The 27,626-nt window shown below is 42.3% G+C and overlaps 1 protein-coding gene across 1 annotated transcript in view; it reads left to right on the top strand.

The window, feature by feature from the left end:
* Nucleotides 1-5,212: 5,212 nt before the first annotated feature.
* Nucleotides 5,213-27,626, top strand: part of UMODL1 (uromodulin like 1) — a 45,259-nt gene continuing 22,845 nt past the window's right edge. The window contains exons 1-10 of the mRNA XM_080364030.1: nucleotides 5,213-5,405; nucleotides 12,962-13,123; nucleotides 13,528-13,634; nucleotides 15,595-15,787; nucleotides 16,730-16,870; nucleotides 17,673-17,792; nucleotides 19,545-19,799; nucleotides 21,216-21,328; nucleotides 23,608-23,827; nucleotides 27,362-27,499. Coding sequence (XP_080220156.1) covers nucleotides 5,228-5,405; nucleotides 12,962-13,123; nucleotides 13,528-13,634; nucleotides 15,595-15,787; nucleotides 16,730-16,870; nucleotides 17,673-17,792; nucleotides 19,545-19,799; nucleotides 21,216-21,328; nucleotides 23,608-23,827; nucleotides 27,362-27,499 — 1,627 coding nt within the window. The 5' untranslated portion in view covers nucleotides 5,213-5,227. The remainder of the gene's footprint in view (nucleotides 5,406-12,961; nucleotides 13,124-13,527; nucleotides 13,635-15,594; nucleotides 15,788-16,729; nucleotides 16,871-17,672; nucleotides 17,793-19,544; nucleotides 19,800-21,215; nucleotides 21,329-23,607; nucleotides 23,828-27,361; nucleotides 27,500-27,626) is intronic.

Below are 27,626 nucleotides of genomic sequence, written 5' to 3'. Positions count from 1 at the left end.
ATTCCCACTGGAGCCTCTTTGTTTCTGTTGTCAGTAGTTATCACCCACCTGCAAAAGGTAAAAGAACGAAGCACCTTTTTCCCTAATCCAAAAGCTGCATCTAAGGACAATTGAGCTCTACCACCTTGGAAACGAAGCGATTAAGGGCTCATTCTGGAGGGGTGATACAATGGCCAGGTTCGCTCTTATTTCTGTTCTCATCTTCTGGGCAGCCACACAGCAGGGAAGGGGAAATGAAATTACAGGTGAGTGATGCAAACTGTGGTCAGAAGACCACAATTGTTATGCAGGACAGCTAAGCTTGGGAGTGGGATATCTCTTTATTTGAAATAAACTGGCCAAGGTGGCCAAGCTGAAGAACTGGTAACATCTCAGTGACCATTGAAGAATCTTCTGTTGATAATTAAACAAAATCTAACCAAGCCAAAATACAACCTTTGTCCCCAACTCTTCATCCCCAGGAATAAGCCTTGTCATTTCATTTGTGCCAGAAATGAATGAGTAGGATTCCTGCTTTGTGTTCAGTATTGTGCACATTTTTTTCTGAAAATTGTCTTTAAAATAAACTTTTGGAGGAAATTATGTAGTAATGTACCTGGCAAATTCCTAGAGATGCATAAAATGAGGCTGTAGAATACATGTTTAACTTTCATCTATGGTATGGGCTGTAATTTGGAAAAACCTAACCCAATTTCTAGGTTGTAACTGCTAAATTAAATCCTAATTTGCTCTTAATTTCTGCTTTGATTTATCTACAGGAGAAAAGAACATGATTTTTTGGCTGTTTTTTGCTGCATTTTTTTTACTTAAGTGGTTTTGCAAGTCTCAGTAAAAATACAAACCATATTTTTTAAAGCCTTGCAGATTTTCCTGTTATTCTGTCAAAGTCTTATGTAAAAAAGAGGCTGCTATAGATGGGAGTCAGCAGAACCCCTATTCTACTGCCATTTGAAGTCAATAGTGCTGACTTCAAAAAGGATTTGGAATACCCAGAAAAATCTAGCTCTTAATCCATTTTTCCTCATGTTTTGGAGCCTTTGCCTTTTAAAGCTGAGTTCCAATCTGCCCTCTGTGAACCTGTTCCAACAGATGACTTTTAATGTTATGTCAGGACAAGAAAGGGGCTTGGTTTTGCTCTTGTTCTCTATCAAGAAAACATTTTGCAGATTCCAGATCACAGTGGCTTTTCTGGCACTTGAGCAGTGAAGTTTCCAGAATTGCAGCTACGTCTGTGGCATAAATGCTATCGAGCATTTTTTATTGATGATTTTTTTGATCATGCTCTCAGATCTGATCTGGGTTTGACCTTCAATTCTAAGCAGTCTGCTCCTAATGCAGCCTTCTCTTCCAGCCTTTCCTCTCAGTATTTATTTCTATTAATAAAGTATTTGCTTTAATTACTTTTGCTCTTGCTTAACATAATCAAATCTACACTTTCCCTGACAGTGCTGAAAGCTAGTGGTTGCTAAGATAAAAACCTGAAGTCCAGAGATTATAGGCGTAACGTAGCCCTACTAATGTCAGCCGACTGCCTTCCCCTGCTTTGCTATTGACTTCAGCTTTGTGTTGCTGGAAACAACAGCCAGTGCATTTTAATTCCATTCAATAGTGCCATAATCCCATAGATGGGGGTAATGAGAACAGAAAGCCAATTTGCTAAAGAGCCCAAATTGATCTAAGCCACATAGCTCAGCAGGAAACTGCTGTCAGCAAATAACTGAACTCCGTGAGTGTCAAAGCTTGTTTTAAACTGTATGGAAATGATGGATAATGGTAGTAATGATGGTGCCACACCTTTCCCTGTCACCTTCAGGCTGACCTCCTCCAGCAAGGGTATCTTTTTGTGCCACCGCAGCCATATCTCAAACCTTCTCTTTTGGCTTTGGCAGCCTCATTCTATGCCTAGTATCAATGTTTAAGTATGAAATATGATTTCATGTCTGCTCTGACAGCTGTAGCTTCTAATTATAAACTGTGTCTAATTCTATACAGTTTTATTCTCAGTTCCATACCTGTATTTATGTTGCACATTGCTGTAGAGCCTAAGCCAGCTCAGCTGACTCTGGAATTTTTAGCTTTCCAGTGTTATGTCCTTGCTGCGGCTGCAGCTCTGCACGGACAACACGAATCTTCAGTGCTCTCCTTACTCGGTTGTTCTCTTCCAGTGCCTGCTTTGCTCAAGCCATGTTGATATGTGAGCTCTGGAGAAATGGAGGGATCATAGTGATGAGAAGCTAGGCTGAACTTTTCTTCCTTATGTACCCTACCCCCCCTAATATCATCTTATACTGTAACAGAATGATTCCTTAGTGTAGTAGTTTCTTGTTTCCATAGGGAAAAAGTTGTCCTGCTGCTCTCAGGTTCCCTGATCACCAACAGGTGTTTGTGCACTTTCTCTAGATAAAGGCTAGATCCAAAATGAGTTAGGTACTCTTTCCATTCCACATGGGGTATTTAGCCATTCAGGTCCCAAACTAATGAAAGTGAGGAAAAAAAACCCAAACCTGGAACATGGTGTGGTTTATTTGTTTGTTGTTTGTTTGGTTTTGGTTTTTCATGCTTACATGCCTAGAAGCATTGCTGGGGCAGGTATTCTCAGAGCACCCCTAACATGTGGCAAGGGAATGCTTTACAAAATGCATTGACAGCTACTTGTTTCTTGTAAGGCACTTGGTGCCTTATGTGAAGCGGTAACTGATCAAATGCATTGGTTAAAAAGCAGCTCTTGATCTCTGATTTCTGCTCCAGAACCCACGTTTGTTCCCTTTTCCCCTTTCCCCTCCCCTGATCCTAAATCTAACCAGGGGAGGGAGGCCACCTTACTTGCTCTGTCCCACCTAACCTTCAGTTCCCTCCTGCACAGCGACCTACATGCCATGGCTGGGTACAGGCTTTCTTGATCCTGGTCAGACCTGTATGCCAGCCGCTGGGGTTCTCTCCTGGGTCAGGCAGGGTATGAGTTACAGCCCCTGCCCCTCGGCTTGACACAGGCTGTGGGTCTTCCTTCCTGCCCCTCATGACCATCTCCTTTCACTCTCTTCTTAAGGACAAAGAACAGCCCTGGTGCTTTCTAGTGATGTGATGGACCTTCAGCTGCTGTCTCTGGAGGCAGCTTCAGGGACTGGCCATAGAGATGCCCTACTTGTGTCTGAGGAGGAGGATGAAGCAGGGAGTGGGATCTCCAGATATGCCCTGTTGCCTGATATTTTTCTGCTGCCTTGCCCTAAGCAGCAGCATGAGTCCCCCTGGAGCCTGCTGGGAGGTCTCTTGCTCTCACACGCACCCTTTGCAGCACGTCCCAGTGTCAAACTCTGCCTTTTGCCACATGATGAAGACATAGATGGCTTAGGCAGAGAAGGGATGGACTCTCAGGGGCCTGATGCTCTCCCTGAGTCTGGTCAGACATGAGATATTTATAGCTAAGAGGGAAGGCTGGAGGTGGTCCATGGTCAGTCCCAGCTATCCTCATCTTCCATCTGCTCTTCCAAAGTGCTCTTATCCGCAGAGAGGTATCTGTGCCTCCACTTGGGAGCTGCATCAAACAAATCCATATGTCTTCATGGCCTTTGGAATGTCTAAGGTGGGCGATGCCTTTGAGACTGTTCTTATTCAAGCAGATTGAAAGATCAGGGCTGGCAGGAAGACCTTCTGGGTGAGTTTGTTGAGTCAACTTGAAGGATGTGTTGTGGCCTATGGTATGTATTCCATGCTTTCTTCTGGGCTGTCTATGCATTTCCAAAGGATCATCCTGTTCAAAACTTTTTTCCAGTCCTATTCAAATTGCACATATATTGTTTGTTTAGCTGGACAGCTAAACATGCTGAAAGCACGTTATTCCTAAGAACCTGAAATTTTTTTTTGTTCTTGAATATTTTTTTACCTGTTTCTTCTTTTCAGGCACGAGATAAGCTGTACAAATAAGATAAGCCATAAATATTTTAATTGTGTGCTTGTTGTATGTACTATGTTAGATGCAGTCTCTTGACTGGCCCTGGTCCTCTCAGAGCTCTCAGAAATAACAATCCTGCCACACTTGAATCCCTTCAGCTATTTCATATTTATCCTTATTAAAGTTTCTTTTGCTTTGTCTAAAGGATGATATAGGCATTTTAATTCTGTCCCATTTGTTTCCCAAATTGGACATAGGGTGACTCAACCCCCCTGGCTTCTATAGCATCTCATTAAGAGACAGTCTGATGTCTGTGACATGATAATTGCTAAACTCCATCTGTTTTTTTTGCTGTTCTTGTTGTTTGGGTTTCTTTGTGGTGTCTTTTTCCTTTTTTTTTTTTTTTTTTTTTCTCTCTGCTCCTGCTCAAGTATTTCAGTTTTAAGTAATGCATGTAACAACTTTGCTTCTCATCATGAGTGGTTTCGGAACTCCAGAAACTGAGTCCCATTCCCAGACCTGGGTGAAATTATGTAGTTAATGAACTTGTTCCTGACTTCCTTTATATTGAAGTCAATGAACCATAGCAGCTCTCAAAGGGACTGGTCTAGTACAGTCTGCTACAAATGCAGACAGACAACATAGGAGCGCCAGGAATACCTTTTGTGTCAGATACCTGAAAGTCCTTCCCAGTGATGCATGTGTGCCCAGTTTTAGCCCAGGGTGATGTCGGAAGGATGTCTTATTCCAGACATCTACTGTGACTCATCTGCCCATGAGTTACTCACCCTTCATTCCCATTATAGTCGATGGAGAAAGACGAACACTTTGGCAGTGTAAACCTGGAGTGGACATTTAAAGTACTTTGATGACTCTGCCCTGGAAGTGCCTATTCTGCTCTGCTATTAATTTATGTTAATAAATATTAATCTCCTTTAAACTTACTTGAGTTAAATAGCCCTTTTTCTGCTTTGCACCTGAAGACACTGAGAGCTCATTGAATTTTCTGCCAATCTGCATCCTTTTATGATTCAAGTGATGCCTGTGACAAGCAGTCACTATTAATTCTTTCTTTTGTCCATTTTCTGAAGTGATGGTCTTCCTAACATCTTCTTAGAAAGCATTCATCTGTATTGGTTCTGTCACTGATTTCTCGTAACAGTATTTTTAACTAGATACTGCAGGGAACCTATGTGTGCTCTGGAGTGACAAGTTAGTGCTGATCCTTCTCTTTCCTGTTTGTTTGTTTGTTTGTTTGTTTTTCCGTCCCTAGAAAAGGGCCTCTCTTTGCTAGGTTACCATCTGTGCAACTATAGTCTGACCCAAAATGTGTTTAAAATGGTTGCCTACCAAAAGTCCTATGAGAAAAGCACTTCCTGTGGAGGATGGATACCATGGATGATGTGTCCCCGAACGTACTATAAAACACAGTATCATACTGTTCAAGTCCCTGAAACCATCACTCTTACAGATTGCTGTGAAGGATATGAGCAAGTTGGACTCTACTGCTCTTTAGGTAAGTTTTAGATTAATAGTTGAAATAAATATCTGGTGGAAGAGGATTTACTTAAACTGAGACATTTAAAGATTTAATTCAGTTCTGGGTAACAGGTTCCTTTTCGCTGATATCACTGAGTTTGCAAAAAGCTACAGGAAACTTGGTCCAACATGGCAAGGAGTAGACATGAAAGACCGTTGCTTCTGATTCTTGCTCTTTGCCGCCCATAGTCACAAATTCACTGAACTTCTAGGTAAGCACGAAGAAGACACTTGCTGGTTACCACTACAAAATAGGCCTCTGAGCAACCTGATCTAGTTGAAGATGTTCCTGCTCATCGCAGGAGGGTTCGACTAGATGGCTTTTGAAGGTCCCGTTCAACCCAAACTACTCTATGATTCTGTGATTACTTGTCCTGATTCAGGCCAATATCTGTGGCCAAGTGCAAGAACTCATGTAGCCTTGCCTGGTGCTGTGTGTGCTCTGAGTGTGCTTGCATTTACAGCAGGAGCTTCATTGGTGAAAGTAGTTCAGGATGGACTAGGTTAACACCTTCTTTCAGTTCGAGCAGGGTCAGTTCCCAGGATGCAAACCCAGTTTTAGTGTTAATTTAGAACAACCTGCGGCCTCAGGACAAGTTGATACCCATTGCTTTCTGATCAAAACTACATTGGGGCCCATTTTCTCAGGTTACCTAGGGCTATGTTGGAGAACTGGAAACTAGTGAAACTTTTGATGGATCTGATCTAACTTCTCAGTTTTAACAAGATTCTACTTGGGAAGAAGTTCCCTTATGGTCCCTTCCAACCTGGTATCCTATGATTCTATGACTTTATAATTTTTGACTCAAGATAGAAGCTTTTTTCCTTTCCCACATAAGGGCTACCAGTTGTCAACAAGAAATTGCTAATTTTTAGCAGAACTCAGTTCATAGGTGGAAGGGATTCCTTGGAGAAAAGGAGCTTTTTTTTTTTTTTTTTCTTTTTTTTTTTTTAATGGATAAAGCAACATGCTTTTAAGCTGAATGTGCCTCTTGGATTAAGTAGGCCAGCACTGAACTGTTCTAGTGTCCAGAAAAGTTCTGCAGGACATGATTTTCTCTCCTATTTTCATTATGACATTGCATTTTCTCAGTTTCCCCTTTTCAAGTTATTGCTCTGGCAATTTACAAAGTCTCAACACTGTAACAAAAGATTGAAAAAGAAAGGTCCTATTGCAGCCCTTGCGCTTGCTTTGGGTCATAAGACTTGGGTGACTCAGTTCTATGGGAATGTCCCTGAACCTGCTCCTGCATCCGATTGTATAACATAACATGAGAGGATATGAGCCACATGTCTTGTAATGGGATCTATAAAGAACAATGTGTTCATCCTACTTTTAAGTTGCAACAAAGCATTCGAAAATGAACCTCCAAACAATTTTTGTGAAGTATTTTCTCAGCAGTTACTAGTAGAATATTTTATCTAGCAGGAAAATTTCTTTGATAGAAAGATGGGAACACAGAAGTGGTCATTGTGATTTTCTTGTTCTTAAAATGGCTTGCTAGAAAAGAGGAATGAAAGCATAATTAGATACACATCATCCCTCATTTGTTGTATCCTGCAATTGTTTGGCTCTGTGGCTGTTGTGGAATGTCAGCCAGAGCAAAATTTGACCTGCAGCTTATGGTATATCCAGGCAGTCTCCTCACACTGGCAATGAACCCGCTGTTGATTATATGTATTTTCCGAACAGCAGTTCCATGCTGGGGTAAAACTCCAGCAGATCTAATTAGTGTTGAATAATCACTTCAGAAGGGTCTTTCTGATATACGTGCATGCGCACACATATGTGCACGTATTTATCGAATGACAAGACAGAGAAGCAATCATAGCAAATTGCTTTTTAATTCTGTAATACAAGGAAATAGGTGTATCAGGTAAATGCTGAAGTCACTAGCTGGTTATGGTTGCCTCTGTTTGCTCAAGAAACTCTATGAGTGGTCACGATTTTCAAGGTATTTCTGAACCTCTGAAAATCGAAACTGTTTTCTTGGGGGGAAAGGGGGCATCCTGGTAACACTTTAAATATTTTTCCCCAGTATAATTCTATGCCTGTTAAAAGCATCTCTAGGGATATTTTAGGCTTGAGAGCTGTTGATGAGTTTATTTCATCTAACATTAACAAATTTGTAAATCACTAGTAAAGCTTAGCTGGAGTATTTATTCTCTGCCCTTGCCACATTGTTGATGGGCACCCTGGGCAGGCTTGTCCATGAAATACTGTGGTCACCTTGACTCTTTTTCCTGTCAAAGTTAATTTTGGAATATTATAAGCCATAAAAGGATTTGTATGGCTTCTAGGTGAATTCTGTGTTTACATTATTCTGGTATCTTTTCTTTTCAGGGCATTAGTCATAAATTCTGTGAATGGTAATGCACTGTCTAGACACAGTCTTAAATAAATGATGAAAAGAGAAAGTGGAACTGCTGAAATTACTGCACAGCGTGCTGTTGAGCTACCGTTATTTTCTTCTTGATGTTATCCATTCTGGTATGCCCTCCATCCTGCCAGGAGCCGAAAGGTCTCTGTGACCTTTCACGGTTATCTGCTCCTGGCCACTCCCCACCTTTTCTTCTTAGAAATAAAGATTTACCCCTGCCTGGGATATGGCAGGCCTGCTTTTCTTTTTTCTTTACTGTTGGGGAAAAAAGTCTAGATCATTAGTCAAGTTACTCCAGTTGTTCTCTCTAGTTGCCCACCAATCCATTAAGATAGTATAATATTACACGTGCACACACAAACTACTTTTTTTAAAATTAAAAATTGGAAAGTTAAGTATCTTAAAGCTAGGAACTGCTAGAATTAATTCTAAAGATTGAATTAAATGAAACCAGTCCTTATTTCCTCTCTTTGTGCTTGTGCATGCATATTAGTAAACTCTTTCTATTATCTGATCTGGCATTGCCTTGCCGCAGGGCCACATTTCCCTGTGGGGCTCAGGGACGATGGAGACCCTCTAAGTAGCTTCCCAGCGGCACATCATCCTGGCCTCTCTGAATAGAGGATTATTTATCACCTCTTAAGGTGAATCCTGGGGCGACTCACAGACAGCAATTTGTCTTCACCAAATCTGTGGGGAGGGAGGAAGGTTCTCTGCCTTACACAGCTGGGCAAGTGAGCTGCAGAGAGACTGAGATCCAACCATTTTGTGTGCCCACTCTCACACACCTAGGGTGCAGTTTTGCATTTTTAAAAAGTTATTTTAATGTTGATTTTCAGAGCTCTTAGAGCCACTTTTAACAACTTGCACAAAACCTTGTGTCCTCAGTGGCGACTGTGAGCAGTCCCTTAATCGCTAAGCAGGTCCCAGGGCTGCAGGTCAGGTTCCTGCAAAACCCATGGCTCTGAAAGGTTGTTATGAGTTTGTTGTACAGAACTTTCTCGCATATTGCTGAAATTTATTTCAGGCAAAGACAGGGTCCAATTCTCCAGGCTAGTTTCCAGCTGCTTGTATGTTTACTTCTCTCAGTGGCTGGTTTGCTGCCCACATTCCACCTTACTGCATAAGAGGAAACCAGAGACCTTCCTTATCTGCCATCCAACCCTGCTAGATCTCCAGCCAGGGAGCAAAAGAGTGCATCAACATGTAACGAAGGCTGGTTTTTAAGCACACATATACAAAAATACCTTGAAATAAGAAGGCCCAGACAACTTTAATCCTGGAGTTTCTTAACTGGAGGGCATTTAATTTGCAGTGTTAAGGTCACACATCAGAGTATGCTTTGTGTGTGTAACTTCCCAAAGTTTTCAGAGAAACAACTGTAAAGTTAAAAACCTTTCATTTTAGGTGCCCAAGTAGCTCCTCAACAGGGCTGGGGCCTTTCAGAGCCTGCATGCAGATGTTTGCGTGCTGGATCTAACCAGCACTCCAGTGGGGAGTGGTGGCATGGATGTCCCCCCTGCTTGGACTGTCACAAGAGAGCCATGGGACAGTAGTGTCACCAGCAGCATGCAGGCCTCATTGCAGCATCTCTCCAGGATGGGAAGGGGGGAACCTCACCCAGCAGCAGATGTCTCTGGTTGTCCTGCGGTTTGCGTCCCAGAAATGGGATTAAGAGTGTCAGAGGGTATGTCCCTGAGTATCCCCCATGGTGTCTGCTTATGGGTCTCCTGTCTGGGAATTGTCTTGTCCCTTTTTGAACCCACTGAAGCAGTCAGTCTCCACACCTTCCTGTGCTGACAAATTGCAGAAGTGAATTCCCCTTTGGTTAAAGAAGTGCATGCTTTTATCCGTTTTATTACTGTGGGGTCTAATGAATACCAGCTCTGCTTTCACCTTAACCCTCTGCTTTTGGGATATTGTAAACCTTGATCACATCTCCCTCAGCTTTCCTCTCTCTGCAGCACAAAGCCCTAGCCTTTTTAGTAGTCTGTCCTCGCAGGCTATCTGCTCCATTCAGATACTCACTCCATGCCTTTCCCAGCTACATTAATCCAATGGGGAACAGGTGTATCTGCAGTCTCATCTGAGCTGTCTCTTCACCGATTGCTGGTGTGAGCGCTGATGGGCAGAGCATGGCTACATCATGGTGCTGCCCACAGAATGAACCCACTGGAGATGGCAGTGGCTAAATTTTATTAAGCTTATTCTGAGCATGCAGACTGTTCTTGTGCTCTGAAAACCATGTTCTCCTATGATCTACAAGTGTGTCCTTGGGGAATTTCAGCCCATGGCTCCTGAATATGTTCTAATGAATGATATGGCTTTTCATAGGGAAGGTTGTTAAATATTTGTCAGATGCTGAACCGGCACATTGTGATGTTGTCCTCCATCCCGATTAACTCCCCGACAGGCAATTGGGTTGGAAAACATTCGTCTGAGCAGATAAAGGCCAGAATGCTCAAAGACCCTGAAAACAGGATCATATGATGACAGCTGCCAGTCTGCCTTTGTAACGGGTTTTGCCAGCAGCTCTTTCTGTAATCTCATAGATTTGTCTCCACCTTCTGATGCCCAAGATGAATGCAGAGTTTTGGTCCCTGGTTATGCTGCACTCTCTGGATGAAACCTGGCCCCTCCAGGTGGAAGGAGAGAGAGGAAGCAGTTTACGGCTGAGCTAATGATGTCCCTCAGCATCTGTCTCCTGGGAGGTCTTGCCATCCTATGGTCACAGCAGACTCAGCAGCTGTCATGTGGACAGGCTGGTAACTGAGCTTTTGTTGCTAAGTGTTGGGTGCTGTATTGTTGCTTCAGTACATTTATGCAAATAATGGAGGAGAAAAGCCTATACTTTATCCAACTGACAGGAGGAGCTGGCTGGCTTGCTCTCCAGTACTGGCAGTGTTGCTTGGTAGGTGGCTGTCCCCAAGACGGTTGAATTGGAGAGCTTAAATTGCATGTTGAAAGTGCATCTGGTACAATTAGGGAGAAATGTGATGTGAATCCATCTCTGTTTCCGCTGATCCAAAAATGATGACCTTTTGATTTTAGATAAATGGCTACTGTGGCACTCAGCCAGGATTCAATAGTGTTTTCTGAGATTGCATGTGACTCATTAGATCTTTTACAGCACAGTTAAACATGCCAAAAAAAGTCTCAGGTGGAAAAAAAAAGCTGCTTTGAACTTTAAACCTGCTTGAACTACACTTGAATCTCAGAGCTGGAGGGGTTTACCTGTTTGAGTCCAGCTTACCAAGATCCACCTGGTTTGAATAGTAAGGAGCACTGGTGACATACTAACACAGGGAAATCCCTTGGTGCTCGTGTCTGTGCCTGGTGTGAGAGGCTGGGATGGAACGATTACATGAGACTAGGAAAGTGTGAGACACTCATCTAAGGGCAACTGAGGCCATATCACACCTTATTGTGGTATTAGACTAGATATCAGGAAAAGGCTTTCTAGCAGTAGGACCCATTTGGGGTAATGGCCCATAGTGCCAGCCCCAGAGCCAGCAGCAGAAGTTCCTGGTCCATGCTGGGAAGCAGAACAGGACTACTAGGTCTTGCTGGACCCAGAAGTACTCGAATAAGATTGCACAGGATTGATTTTTTTTTCGCTCCCTCCCACTGCAAACCTAGGACTATGACTCAAAATGAACTTTGGAGGCAGAGTTGGTCCTGGGGAAGACTAAGGAGGGTAGGGGCCCTTGGTTTGCAGGCATGAAGGGGCCCACACTAGGTTGCATTAGATAGCAGGACAAATCCTGCTTCCTATAGGGTAGTCAGCTGTTGATTGGGATTTTGGGCAGGGGTAGTTTCCTAATTTGCTGTCCAGAGCTCTTGTTGGTCTAACACCAACTCTAGTTCAAAGATGCTCACAGGCCTATTGAGGCTTGTGCTTATTGACTGTGTGCACACGATGCACACACATGGTGTATCAAATACAATCTGAAAGAGTGTGGGAAAGTGCTGTCCCATGTATTCCACACGCAGATCTTTGAAATTACACCTGCAAGTAACCTGCATGCTGCTGAGAGGTCACACCTCAGTGTACTGTTCTCCATCTTGTGGGTGTTGGCAGGTTTTTCAGCAGAGGTATGGACCCCTATCATTAAGCTATGCTTACATTTCTTAATACCTTTCAGAGACCCTTGACAAACATAATTTGGGCCCCTCAAAAGACAGAGACCATTGTCTTAAATCCACTGGTCTTAGTAGGCTATTTCTTCACTCGAATAAGACTGCATGTCTAGTGGATGACTTTAGTTGCCCAATCAAGAGTTTGTAGGACCAAAAATCTGTAGGCATGAAATGAATAGGAAAGAGAAATCTTTTAGGTTGATTGGAAAGACTAGAGCTGAGCATTACGTGGAGCTACGCTTGAGGGCGTGAGTGAAAGCAATGTTTGTAGAGCTTAGAAATATTTTCTCTTTTCCTCCAGAGAAGAATATGAGCTGGCATTGAGCCAGGACTGCTGTCTGCCCTTGTCTTGGGAAGCAGTAACCTTCTGCCTTAGGCAGGGCTGCCAAGCGTGGGCTACCAACCCCCCCAGATGGCTAGCTGGCTGATACGGAGTATGTGCTGCCAGGCTGCAGAGCAGGGCCTCCATTCTCATGTCCTGGCCTTCTCTGTAGCCCACTGAACTGTACCCAAGAACAGCATCTTGTCTTCTCTCTCACGTAGCATCTTCAATTACTATAACTAAAGGTTAACCTTGTCACAACAAAAGGTTAAATGAAAACTCCTGATTTCTAGCTTAGACATTACCTTTTTCCTTTGATAACTGGATATTATTTGGATTAGTCGTAGCTGACATCAGGCACATCTTCTGTTTTACAGTACTTCAATGTCTCCACATTCAGATATCTATCTATCTATCTATCTATCTATCTATCTATCTATAATTATTAATGGAAATTTATAAATTCAAAATTTCTATAACAGAAATGTATTGAACAAGAGAAAAATCTGAGAACATTTGCACTCTTGAAATGAAATAATGGTATTGTAGGCTGCTATTTTCTCCCCATGAAAACCTCAGAACAGATGCACTTCTAAAATGAGAAGGAGGTGTTTGCTGTAAATTAAATAGCACAATTTTATGGAAACAGTTTTCTATATTTTTGTTCTCAGAAATGTTTTTGTTACTTAGCACTCAATAGATCCAGTGTATTTGCCTCAAGACCTGGTATTTGTCCAATGGAGAATATAGAAACATCTGATTATACTTGCACGTTTGATACTGAATGTCCAGGGCTTAAAAAATGCTGCAACTCATCCAAAGGAGCAGGCTGTGTGGATCCAATGCCAGAAGGTACATTACAGATAAATTCAAGACCACTTCTAATAGAAATATGCTTAATTTTTCCTTCTGAGGGTGGGAGTGGGCAGGAAAACTGTTACCATAGCTCTTCATAAAACAAATACGAGAATCTGCTTTGGATGAACTCCAGGATATTCAGTTTCAGTATTGCACCCGTATGAGTGCTGAGGTGCAGGTGCTACAGGTCCAGCAAACCTTGCTCAGCTTCTTCGCCTTTGCTGATGCTGCTGCCTGCAGCCTATGGTGAAGGAGGCTTTAGCTGGTGGCTGTATGTGGGCCCTTCGTATTTGCAAAGTTAAAGCTTGCTTTGGTTTCTCAGAGCTTTCCTATAGCTCTGTCACTTTCTATAGCATCAGACGTGAGATGACTTTGCTCTTTTATTTTGTACGCTTTAGGAAGAACATTCTGGTACAATGTGACAGTTCTAGTGAAAATGGATTTTAATGAACTAATCAGAGTGGATTCTCACCTTCTGAATCATTCACGCCTTTTGCACTCCATGGTATGTACAATCATGAATGCTCCCTTGTGTTGCTTGTTGCATCCACATTTCTGTTAGTCAGTAAGCACCACTTGCTCCAGCCCAGGAGGGATCTCATGGTCCTCTCTGCTGGGCACAACCTTGCCAGCCAGTTGCTCCCCTTTGTTCAGCTGGATAATTTTTTTGGGCCCTAATTTGTCAGTAATTGGTGAACGCCAGCTTCACCCTCAAGGAGCTCAAATAACATTGATTTATCAATTTATCAGCCTCTTTAGGAAATTTTTCAGGTCTCTTGCAAGGGCAGCTTAAAGACACTCTGAAATACAGGATTTCTTTTTCCTGCTTAAGCATAACCTTGCTCCAGGTCTGTCTCTGTTCAGTTTTGGGCCTGTGACCGTCTGGGTCTGCATTTCAAGACCTGCAAAGCATGATGTTTTCTGATAAGAGTTTTGAGTTAAACCTTTCAAGAGACAAACCTGATCTATGGCACTGGGAACTACATACCAGGTGGACCCAGCATCACCAGAAGACTCGCTGTAAAACTTCAGGATTATGGCAGGGCACTGTGTCTGGGTCAAGGGCATTCTGTTGTCATTCTTGCCACAGAAGCAGCATTTGGGAAGACAGCAGGGTTTTGCTTTTGCTGTAGGACTGAGGCTCTGACTCATGCATGGATTAGCAGCAGCACTGGCAACAACATGTTTACGGTCATACGACAGCAGCATGGTTGTGCCTCTCCTTGTCCCCAACAAGGCAGGTAGGAAGAGGCAAAGACAACCAAGAAGAACACAGCCCTAGCAGAGGTGTGAGGCATGCTTCCCAAAAGGAGGGTCTGCAGGAAGAACAAAGCTCAGACATGGATGCTCGCTCTGTCCTTTAAGTGATATTTAGGAAATGGATTGGTGATCTAGGACAAAGACCCTCCAGGCCATAAACTCAAAGCATTTCCCTAGTATATATCACTATTCCATGGAGAACACCAGGCTTGGATGTGGCCTTTGAAAGGTACCCAAAAGGGCAGTTCCCTACTTCCCTTCATTTTTATTTCTACTCCTCCCCAGTTTGCTGCTGGGGGTGGGCTGGTAGCAAAGGAAACCTTTCTCCCATCACCAACTAACGCTGATGGCAGAAGAATAGAAGGTAGCAGTAGGATGGGGATGTTGCATGAATTTACTTCTTCCTCCTACCTGAACTCACCCTTCTTGTACCCTAAAAAAGTGAGAAACCCTGGTCTTGTTGCTATGTGGTAAGGAATAAAGCTCAGTGATCCAGCAAGAGTTTCATATCTTGATTTAAAGCAAGCTGTGGCAAAGTCAAACACTCAAAAAAATATAAACTGAAGTTCTGTAGTGAGCTGCTTTCTCAGAGCAATGTCTGCTCCACTGACTCCTAATGCTCAGCTCACCACCATATCCCTTCTCTGATCCCTGACTTGCAGTTGTGATGACTTGGTCAGTCCTGAGGTCTTTCTGTGGCTTTTAGTCCCAGCCTTCTTGCTCATCCTATTGTTTTTCTTCCTTTCCTTTTCTTTCTGTTCCCTTTGCCAGCAGTCATTTTAGTTGCTTAAAGTAAGAAGTGTTGGACAGCTTTATTACAGATGCACTGTAATAGCTTGTCTGAAGCATATTTTGTCTATTGACATTTTGGTGTTTAAGCATTACAAGCCAAAGAGCCTTTTTCTGTATCTTCCTGGCCTGTATCCTCCTACCTAAGCATTTGAGTCTGACATGCAGCTCCACACCTTGCTGTAAGTACCTTGCTGGCACTACCTTGCTGTAACTCTGTTGTGAAATGTGATGATAAGAAGAGCTCACCTTGCATAAATACAGACCTACTACGTGTTGCCACTTTGCTCTGCTTTCTGAATTGGTACTTTCTACGTTCAGATTATGATTATTATTGCATGGGTCATGCCTTATTGGCATACACTTGTGATGATAAAGGAATGAGATACCAAAGTGTTTGTCCCCCTATTTTCCAGATTACTGGTGCATTACAGCCCTTGAATGTCTCTGTGCACCATATCCAGAGTAAGCGTGCAGAAATCTATGCTGGGACGGTGGCTTCTCAGGTTCTGATCGGACTACACCAGCCAGCTCCACTAGTGGAGGTTTCCTCTTCCTTGAAAGACATGGTGAAGCATGCATATGAAGTGATTGACACAGAAGTGCAAGGTTAATTATCATAATCCTGTCATGGGGGGAAGATTTTTCAGAGGGTTTCATCCCTCTTCACTTGGAATTTTGTCTGTATGTCTATCAATTTGCTTCTAAAAATAGTGTAGTGAATCTCGTAAACTTTGCAAATATGGCCCTAGCCTATCCATTATAGGATGGAGAGTTGTAGTTAACTAATAATTATTTTGGAGTTAGTAGTTTGGAGAGGAATACTCCCACTTCCTTAATTAAATTTATTTTCTCCTCATAGTATAGCCCATCTTTATATGAGAAAGTAAAAGTGTTGAAATTTCTGGAAAAATCATTAGTTGTATTAAACAGGCTCTTAAAAGAAGCATTTTGGGGGGAAGCGGATATACTCTGCTTTCATGTGTTACTTCCAGTACCTTGCATGAAACAAAGAGTGTTCGTAGTCTGTTAATTAGTATAGCATATTGTTGCCTACTTTTTAAATGTAAATATTTTAAAGGTAAATATTTATATATATTTGGTTTAAATTATTTTAACCTACTTATTACTGTGTAGTAATCCAAACGTTTTCACTTCTGAAATGTGTCCTGTTAAGCACTGTTGTCATCGCTTCCATGTTTACTTTTGAAAACTCGGTCCAACTTTCAGTGAAATCTCCTTCCCCCTGCTGCTGATATCTCTTGGGTTTGGATGACAGCCTGGATCTGTAAGCAAGAGCTGCCACTAACTGTCCTCTTATTCTAAAGAATTGGGGTAAGAAAGTGACAGGGTTTTATAACTGAACAGGAAGTAGTTTCAGGGAAGGGCACCTTTCTGATTTCATTGCACCTATATACACCCAGAATACCTTCAGCAGAATTACTGGAGATTTGCACTGAATTTTTCATATTGAGAGCCTGCCCTACACACATTGCAGATCAATCTTGATGCTGCTATCAATGCCTGTGCAAGGTGTGTTCTTCTTCTTAGATGTCAACGAATGTTCCTATGCTGAATTCAATGCTTGTCCCGAGAAAAGCACTTGTGTAAATGTGGAGGGTTATTACAGCTGTGACCTTCAACATGAACATGCAGATGTCAACCCTCACCAGCTGAGCACAAGAAAGGAAGGTAAGAATGTAAATCTCACCTTGGGAAATACTGAGAATGCTTCTGCAGAACTTTGTGGTCTATTGCAGGAGTTACCTACCTACCTGCAAGGCAAAGATTTCTGGAGCAGGCAGAGCCCCTTCTCCTCCCATGGGAGGAGGTGCCACATAAACCAGTTGATAGCTGTTTCTGATTGAAATGAAGTGTATTTATTTCACAGTACCTGGCTGCTTCTCCAGGCTGTCCCTCAGCTGTCCCCACTCACCTGCCAAACGCTCTAGATTCAGACCCTGACTGCTTCTCAGAGCAAGTCACTTGGTGTCAGTACACCTCCCCAGCCTCCTGGGGAAGTCAGTAATGATTAGTGATGCTATTTGTACACCAAGTCTCCTTCCCATTTGAACTGCGTAACTGCAGACAGGACTCAGTGGTTGTCTAATCCCACCCTGAGCAGCTGCACTGTCACTGAGTGTTCCGCTGGAGGCAGCTGGAGTTTGGCAGTGGGTGAAATAATTCTTTGTGGTACCAGTGGTACCAGGGGTACAGCCCACAGACATCTATGAGCCTGCTAATAGGCTTAAAGATAATGAGATAACTACTTGCAGGTTCAATGTTTTAGTTAGAAAAAGATTTTACAATTCTTTAATCTCAAGAATTAAGATAATGTATCACTTTATGCTTTTGTGATATCATAATACATTTATTTTCATTTATATTTATATTACTTCTATTGCTGCTCTTCAGCTGTAGGAAACATGAATGGTATTTTGAATTTGCTTTATTAGAAATACTTTAACTCCTTGATAATACTATTTTTCCCTAGGCATGGCAGCATCTACTCCCAGTTTGGAGTTGGATCTCATTAACACTAGCAACAGCTCTCAGTCTACAAGTAATTCAAGTCTCTTGTCCATGACTAATCAATCTACAGATGCTGTGTGCTGTAAGTAACCTGCAATTTGAATGAATATTGCCTTGCTTTTAATTCAGCCACTCTTCGATCCATTTTTCCTGAGGCTGATTGAGTCACAGGAGGGTGTTCACAGAAGCTGGTAATAGTTTTGGAGTGAGTCTCCACCTATGGAAATGTAAAGAGAGAGGATCCCTCAATGGGACATTCAGATCAGGGGCTGTCATGCTGTGACCACTGGAGAAGCCCCACAGTTATTCTTATACCTGCTAAAGGGAATTGGCCTGCTGGAAGTGGAGGTGACCACGCTGGCTTCTTGAGTCACTTGTGCCTGGTGAACCACTCAAGTGCAGGATCACAGGGCATGTACTGGATAATCCTCCAGTGCCAGAAGCATGTCAGCAAGGTCTGTGTGAGGCCACTGTCACTCACTTGTCCTGGACCCAGCTCACTATATGGCCCAGGCTTGTCCTGGAACTAGGTATAGGAGGAACTGCTACCGACACCAGGAGCTCCTTCTGGCCACAGCCACTGGGATGTGAGCCTCTTGCTTTTGAGTCTCTGAAGATGTCGGTAGGGGACATGAATCAGGGCGATTGGCTGCAGCTACCCTACGCTGGAGACAAGCTTTGTGAATATTCTCCCTGCTGTACATGATGGTTGTCTGAGGGACTGTAATGGGAACAAACCCCAGTAGGTTTGTCCTTATATGGGTGACTTCAGCCCTTTCAGATGAGAGTTATCACAATCCTTTTAATGACATTTTTGTCTTGTGGGAGGAAGTAGCTTTAAGTAGTCCTTTGCCTAGGTCAGAGAGACAGGCTGTATGTTCTTGATCATCATCCACAATTTCTGATCCAAGCTGAAGCTAGAGAAATTAAACTGAAGTCCTTCTAGAGCAGGGGCAATGTCTTTGGAGGCTTTTGACAACCCTATGATTGAGAGGCTTGGAAATAATTGTTCCCATTGAAATAATTCAAGAAAACAACCGTTTTCCTCAGGCTAACCATTAGCATGAAAGAAATGAAGTTGTGGTGGCAGCATGATGTGATCTCTTGGTTAGTGTGGCGGATGATATTCATCTCACCTGACCCCAGCTGTCTACAGGAGAGGTGACTAGTCTGTGCTCACTACCCAGGTGCTCTCTCTAGTTACTGGGGACGGACAGGCTCTGCTGGAGGGCAATTCATCCTACCCAATTTAGACATCTCTTCCTCCTTCAAGGAGAGGAATAATCTCTGAAGGGTGCTGTCTTTTCCCATCAACATGAAAATGACTGCGCTGCACTAGAGTGGCATAAATAGGTGAAATGCTGCCCTCCACTCTGCCCTCAGCCTGTAAAAGCTGAGATCCCTGGGGTTTTTCCAGGCATAAATCAAGGTAGCCTTTGCCTGAAGAGGTGCATTTTGATGATCAAAGTGACAGGAGGCACAGCAGGTGTCAACATGTGTAGAGAACACAGATTCACTATTCCAAACTTATTTCTGTTGTTTGAACTTGTAACTCACTGGCTGATTATTAGTGTTACTAGAGATTCAACACAAATAGGCATAGTAAAAGGAAATGAAAAGAGCAAGCACCCAAATAATCACTCTGAGAGGATGGTTCATGGATGAGGGTACCTGGTGCTGTGAGAAGGGCAGAATCTATCCTGCTGCATTGTAGAAAGGAGATTCCTCTATTGATTATCAAAGTGCTTGTCTGTAGTGGATATAGAATAATAAAATGCTTTAAAGATGAAATGTTGCTTTTTTTCTGTGATGACTCTTCCTGGGACTGCAATAGATCCCTCTACAGTTAGAAACTACCAAATCTTCAGCATTACCAGCAACAGTTTTGAAATGTCTTGGCATGTCAGTTCTACTCTGAACCATACTTTCCAAGTCCAAGTGTTCAGGGGCAAAGACATTGTACAAAACCTGAAAACAGAGGAAATGAAAATGGATGTGTTTGGACTGGAAGCAGGTGTGATGTATTCAGTGTGGATCAGCTATGAAACCTGTGGAAAAACCATAATCTTCCGTCAAAATGTTAAAACAGGTAAACGGCCACTTTAAAAAAAGATATATTTTCTCCCTCTCTCCCTCCCCACCTCTTTCTTCCCCCACTCACTTGCAGTTCATCAGTGATCCATTTGGTTACCCCTGAACGCCATTTCCCACCTTGTTCAGTGACCTTTTTCTCTTCTACCCCAGCGTTTATACAATCTGGACTATCAGGCAGCAGAGCTCTGGCCTTAGTTGATCAAGTGGTGCTGGAGTCAGGCTATTACAGATATCAGGCTAAACTAGGATACTTTGTTGTTGTTGTTGTTGTTTGTGCCTGGCACTGCATCCTGCTGCCACCCATCTCCCATCAGGCCCCATTACTCCTGGTTGATGGCTGTGGCCACTGAGAAATACAGTCAACTGGTTTGTCAAGGGCTCAGCTGAGCTAACAAGGCTGCTCAGAATAAGGCCAGATTCAGCTGAATATTTGTGAGTGACCAGGATTAAAGGGAATAACAAGGACCATGTAAAAAAGCTTGCAGAATACCTGGATAATTTTGTTCAATTTGCTAGTGATGCTAGCTCCCTGAGACTCTAGTGTGTTGTTGATCAAACATAATTTTGCTTTTCCTTTATTCTTAAATCATTTTCTAAGCCCTTGTGCAAATAAAAAAAAAGAAAACTCTCCACATTTTCTTCAAAAAGCAGGCAGTGTATTATTTAATAGTGGCCAGAGTGAGAATGCTGTTTATGTTTGTCCACAAGAGCCTTCCCTTTGATCAGATGAGGGATGTGTCTAGTTTGTGTCAGAAGGAAGTTATTCCCTTTGTAGAAGGAAAGTAGGATGTCTAGTGGTTACGGAAACAGGGGACTGAACTTCAGAGTGAGAAGCTGGAGCACTTGAGCAAAATAAAAGTTTTCCAAGGATCAGTCCAAAGAGTAACAGCCTCAGATTGTTTATACAGTTCAAAGTGGTTAAGAGATTCCTTGGCTCTTGGTTTTGGCTCACATGCTCGGTGTGTTATCTGTCAAGGCTTACCAGACAGAGAAGTGGCATGCACTGGTTTTTGTTATTATTTTCAGTTTAAGAATATATTTATTACCCAGGAAAAAAAATATAGTTCTGACAGGTGGACCAGAGATCAGCTCATAGGTAATTCAACCCTGGATGTAACTTAAATGCAGAGTTATGTAGGGTCAGGTCCACAAGAATATGTGTATACCCAGTTCTCATGCAGTTCTAATTAGGCACCTAAATATTTTTATGTAAGTGCATAGATGATGTAAATGCATCTCCTCAATGTATAGGAAGCTTGGAGCAGAATATTTGCTTTATTTTCTTGGTTTAATAGCAAACTTTCTCAGCCTTCTACTCCCCTTCTCTCTCCATCATCTGTGCACATCATTGTTGACTGAATACTTTCCCCTTCTGCTTTGTCACTGTCTGGTTTATTATTGTGTCCTACAGAGGCCAAGATATTTGGTGTTACTATGAGGATTCTCAACTACAACTTCACTGATGATTTCCGTAACACCAGCAGCTCAGCATATGAAGAATTTTCAAGGCTGTTGCTTACAGAGGTAATGCTAAAATATCTGTGGGTATTTTTTTTTTTTAATTTAGAATTTATTTCATGTAATAGAGGATTTTGTGCCTGGCTGAAATATCCCTTGAAAATTATCATACTGTTTTCTGTGACCTTTCTTTGTAATTAAAACAAAATTCAACTGACTAAGCAGATCAAGCCCTTGGCCTTATTAGCAATAGAGCCAATGAACATTTTCCCCTACAAAAGGGCAAAGGAATTAAAAATGCAGGCATGCAACAGGAACGCCTTTCCTTAGATCTTTAGTTTGGCAATAAACTCACACTACATTGACCTGAGGTTTTTTAATGGATTATTGAAAGTACATTGCTGGTATTCATTTCAGCACTGCTTTCTCAATAAATGTCTGACTGCTCTCAAAGCTCTTTCTTCTTTAAGGAATAGTGACCAGTTCAAGTTTTCTTCTCCAGACCCATTCTTTGCATGCACATATGTAGCCATTGTCCATGCTTAGGTGTAATCAGCCATAAACAAAAATTGAGTCATGAAATCTGTTACCAGCTCTCATCTTCTCCAATACAGGAGATATTTCAGATACAGTGATCTCTTATAGGTTTTTGTACACAACAGGGCCCAAACAGAGGAACTGAGATTTCCATCCAAAACTACACTTTCCTAAAACAAAGGGTCCCTCATAAACATATGTGAATATAAATCTGAAGAAAAAAAGCCCTAAACAATAATTGAGCTATACTTTCAAAGGCAGTGCAGAAGAGGCATCTGCTCATGAGAAACTGCAGGTTCAACCTCCTGATATGTTTTTAAGTCCCATACCTGCAAATGTTTGCTTTTGTTGTGCAGGAGGATTTTTGTGAGTGAGTCTCCTCTGAGACTCATGCAGACCTAATTGTCATCATGGGGTTGGGAAGGAAAAAGAGTGTTGCCTGGCTGTGTTGCTTCTGCCTTCTTGGGTGTCTGGAAGCACAATATTTCATCTCACTTCCTCTCTCCTCCCTTTTTTTTTTTTGCCTCCCTGCCCTAATGTGAACTTAGACCAATTAAACAGCTTGTTTGTAGGAATTTTTTTGAGCAAACTCTGGCTGAATGGGAACAAAGGTGTGTTGATTTATGGCTCTGCATTGCGTACTCAAAGGCATGCTTTGAGGTGAATGTAGGAACAAAAGGTTCAACATGCCTTCTAGAGGAGTGAGGTGATACTGCCAGCTCCTGCGCAGCTCAAATATCAGCAGCCATATGGCAGCTTTAATGTTCAGAGTAGCAGCATTTGTTCAACTGATGTGTCTCCTTAGCAGATTGGTGATCAACCATGGTATAATTGTGATATTGCCTTGACATTGGTCTGTCTCAAACACTTTTTTTTGAGGTTATCCACCCCCATTTTTCTTGTGTCTCATTCTGAGATTTGTCATTGGATTCAGCTGCAGGCTGAGCTTGGACTGTTGAATTCCAAAGAATCACTGGCAGCTAGAGCTATGCCCATACTGGTAAATGAAACATTTCCCAAATAATTCTCTGGCACTGACACCAATTGGCACAAACCAGCTTGCATTCATGCAGCTGGGTCTTCCAGAGTATGGTGGTCACATTCAGATTGACTGGTCTGGCCCCTGGCTGATGCTAAGTGTCAAACTCTGCATGGGGAACTGCTAGCTGGCAGCAGCCGAAAATCAGCCAGAATCTGCTCCAGCAACAGTAGAGACAACTAAGTTCCAGTGTCTGGGAGCACAGAAGTGAATATACAGGAGGCTTGGGATGAAAAGCTTATGTGACATACAGAGCTGACATCAGGAGTCTGATGCATACAAACTTACCAGGCAGTTCCACTGTGAGGCAGGCAAACAGAGACAGAAGGAATTCTGTTCCCTTGAGCCAAAATGAAGTTTGGTTTGTAAGACCAGTGGTCAGATGGGTACCATTTTCGAGGGTACCTATGTGTACCAAAGAGACTCACACATCTCTGTGCCTCAATAATCTCTGAAAAGTAAGATTTTTGAAATGCTTTGAAACTTTTCTTTTTACAACATTTTTTATGTTGTACCTATCGTAGAATCACAGAATCATAGAATCGTTTAGATTGGAAAAGACCTTTTAGCTCATCAAGTCCGGCCATTGACTTAACATCACTAAACCATGTCCCTAAGCACCACATCTACATGCTTTTGAAATACCACTTCCCCGGGCTGACTGTTCCATGCTACATAAATCTTTAAAATGCCACCCCCGTAGTCCAGTTTTAAAAGGAGCTTTTTCTGTTGGGTTCCTGATTGTCAATGCTTCTCTCCTTTTGCTCAGATTGAAAATTCATTTCCACCCAGCATTTCTTCTTTATATGTATCTGGGAAACTCAAAGTGCAGATTGAATCCCTGGAAGCTGGAAGCATCATTGTGAGGCTCAGAATCACTGTGCAGGATCCTGAGTTTCCAGCTGATGTCTCCACATTTGCCCCAGTGATTTCTTACCTACATAATGGCTCTGTGCTTTTGGTGGATCAGCAAAACACTAAAATAGAAGGTAAATTTTTAAACTTGTATTTGTTTCCAAAAAATGGAACAGGTCTTGTATTTTGATAATGCACATTATCACCAATGCTCTTCAAGAAAAGTACTTTATAGAGACAAGGTATGTGGTTTGTTGAAGGAAAAACCACGACATGACAACTCCTCCATGGGCTTTTATTCGTAAGCCCAGAAGGAGACAGAAGAAGGAATGTTGGCCATCCCCAGGTACCTGCAGGCACTTCTTCACTATGTTTAAGAAGGAGTGGAACCCTTGGTTTCCCTATTAATTTTCCACCCTCTTCTCTTCATGAGCAGTTTGAAGTTTGTCTTATCTTTCTCACACTGAATTGTAGATAGGATTAATGAGGAATATTTGTAGCCTTTAGATATATATGCCGTCTAGACAGTTTTGTGCTTCAAGGCTGCAGGGATATATGTGGGTTTAGGGAAAGTAACATCTTCACAATAGAAATCCAGCCAGAGAAATTCCCAAATGTCCTCTCAGTGAATAGGACTGAAGAAGCATGCTTGGAATTTATGTTAAACTAGGCATTTGTTTGTCTTCAGTAATCACCATTTTTATCTTCAAAGGGCTGAGTTCTGGCTTCAGGTTTCCCAGCTGGCAGAGCCAGACAGACTTCAGAGAGTTGCCAAAGCCAACGAGAATGGGTTATTCTTCTCCCCCCGGCTTCCCCGTGTACTGAGCTCTTAAAGCTTGTTTACCGTGATCAGGAAAAGTTCCCTTTGGAGTTGCAGAAAATATGGATGTTAAGACAAACAGGACAGATTAAACAGAGAGACAAATTGCACTTGAAGCCTACAGATACCAGAGTGGTAGCTGATCCTGAATTGCAAGATGCTGATGTGTGCCAAAATACTTTACAACCATTATTGATCCTGGGACCGAAAGAGTGGGGAGGAAGGAGGCAATAGCTCAGGACTGTTACTGTAATTGCAGAAAGGCACATGGCTTCCAGTAGCACCACTCTCAACCAGGAGCACAGCCAACTCCTCCACTCCTCCTCAGGGGGAGAGACAACAGGTCTATCTCTGAGCTCTGCCTAAAGAAGCATTTGTTTGACATGAGTTTCCTAAAGTCAAATGTGGAAAATAAGGCAAAGGAGTGCAGCACATGAAGGAAAGATTTATATTGTAGGTTGTATTGCTTCCCAATCCTTGAGAGCTCTTGGATGTGCCCAGTAAGCCTGCACAGCTCCTCTTGCACCAGCGGAGCAATGCCACCTGGATCCTCTGTGGAGCATGACCACCAAAAGGCTGTGTGCTTGGTTTAGTGACAATGGCAGAGCAGGGGATTCAACTTTGAAACAATGAGAAGTCAGAAGCAATAACACAACCGAAGGGAGTGGAGCAATTGCATCTCTCCTTGAGGACTCATAAATTATTATGATGAATAGCAACACCAAAATGTCTGTCTGTTGGGTGAGGCAAAGTTAGAAAAGAGAAAGGATTGTGTGATGAGTCAGGCCCGAGATCTATCTAGCACAATATCACGTCCTTAGTAGTAGCCAGGAGCCAGTTCTGGGAGAAGTGTAAGAATATGGCAAGTGTGCATGATGCCTCACTAATACTCTCTTAGCTACCAACTGTTTTCAGCTCCACGATTCCCTGAATCCAAAGTGATTTCTTTGGGTTTCTCCTCCATTAATTTTCAAGTTGAGCTTAGGACTGCAGGTTCCCTGTGAAGTTGTGCAAATCTTAAACATCTTCAACATCATTAGGCGAGGAGTTTCAGATTTTTACCCATTGCATATACCTCTTACAAGTATAATGGATAATCAGAGTGAAAACAATGGTGTTTTATTTTTATAATTCTTGGAGCAGGATTGTTGGTTGAGGTGTGTATGTGGGGAAGGCATTTGCCAAATGTGAAAGACCAAAGAGATGCTAAGCGTGCTGAAAGGGAGCACAGAGCACACCTTGGCTGAGATGTAATGGTTATCATACAAAAAAGTGTGATATGTGTGTGTGTATGTGCATGAGTGCATGTACAAGCACCAGTGAGCACTGAGAAAAGAACATAAATGTTTTGGCCTGATGCATGATTGAATGTGGCCATCAGAGGTGAAGGAATTTGCTTGAAAAGCCCTGCTAAGTGATGAGAAAGGAAACCCTCAGAGACAATGGAGCCAGTGAATGTAAGTTATCTGCCAATTAGCAGGAAAGCATCTCTCAGATGATGCTTGAAGCCATCAAGAGTCACAATTACCTCACAGCAGAATAAGGCATTAGTGAGAATACATTCATTGCTGGTGCTTTGATCAATCCCACATACTTCTGTATTCCCTTTAAGTGGCTTAGGCTGTCAGATGCTGACCATAGGCACATGAAATTGTCTAATGAAAACAATTATGGACACAACAATTATCTAATCAGGAAGAAAGGGAAAACAATGGCTATATTAGCTGGAAGGAAATAAAAGGGGAAGGCTGCCTGCAAGCAGAAAGATGAATGCATGTATGTGCATGCACGCACCAGCTCTGCGCTTTCTGTTTCTAGAATGGCACTTTCTTTCAGATAAATAATCACAGTGATTAAGCTCTGCAAACTTTCAGAACAAACACTTATGATCATACATTGTTCAAAACGATTTCCTAGCCTATGAGCAGAATTGTTTTTCCCAAGACTCAGTTTTCAGCCTGGTTTTCTGCCCTCCCTCTCTTGTGGCCCTGAGGCAGTGAAGGTATATGCACAAGGGAGTGCACACAGGGAGGGCTCGCATGGGATTCTCTGAGATTGTTCACGTCCAAAACATGAACTCAAACTTTGCATATTTGCTGAAACAGGGTGCGAATAATGTAAGACTCCAGATCTAAGTCCCTCAAGAGTGAAGGGACTCGGCAATAAAATAGCTCCATAATTCCATGAAAGAAGCATCTCTAACTGATTCAGAGCAGCTGAAATTGGACTACGTCTAAAGGAACACCTTTAGAGCATATTCATGCCCTGATGAGCCAGAAAGAAGGTCATAGTTTTATAGTATTACCTGTGAGAAGAAATCTTTTATAAAAAGAGTTTTTCCCTTTAGCACTTCCTCTGTTAAGAACTGAAGAGAGCTTGTCATGGGAGCTACTTGTATTTACTTTTTATTTGAAGCAGAAAATTATTTGGATTAAATCTATTCTATCTGGTGGTAGCTTGTGGTAACAGATCTATTAGTTACCTGGTGTACCTGTAAGTACTGTATGCACAACTAGGTATAATGTATGCTTTTGATATAGCTCTAGTACAAATCTACAATATTTTGTCACTTCAAACAAATGTTTACTTCAAAAAAAAAAAAAAGAAAAAAGTCTTTACCTGGAGAAAATATTTTTCAGAGTACAAGGTTGATTTTTATGTGAGAGAATAATAATGCAGATAGATAGTGTTCTGCGTCACTCAGAGTTGGCTGTCAGGTAAACAATGGGAAAGGAAGATTACATTCATAAATTCAAAAACTGAAGAAAGAACTACTTTATGATTATTTCTATCTTAACGCAGCCAGAAGGGAGGCTGTCTGACCAAAGTTCTGGTTCTGGTCTTACAGACTGGGATGAATGTGCTTCTCACACTGAGAATGACTGCTCTGCATTTGCAGAGTGTATCAATTTGATGGGCTCATACCTCTGCAGGTGCAAGACAACCATGGATACCAATCCATCCCGACCTGGAAGAAACTGTGAAGGTGAGCAAAAGACTGGCATGTAGTTTCCCTTTGCCATGAAAGGTTTGTTTTCCTACCTCTGCTTTTATTGTAACTGTTTGTGTGGCACACAATGTGTATATAGATGCACCTTTGCAGTATCTGGCTG

Source organism: Nesoenas mayeri (assembly GCF_963082525.1).
Source record: "Nesoenas mayeri genome assembly, chromosome: 1".
NCBI lineage: Eukaryota > Metazoa > Chordata > Aves > Columbiformes > Columbidae > Nesoenas > Nesoenas mayeri.
The sequence above is the reverse complement of the archived record's forward strand: the minus strand, read 5'-3'. Positions and strand labels throughout refer to the sequence as shown.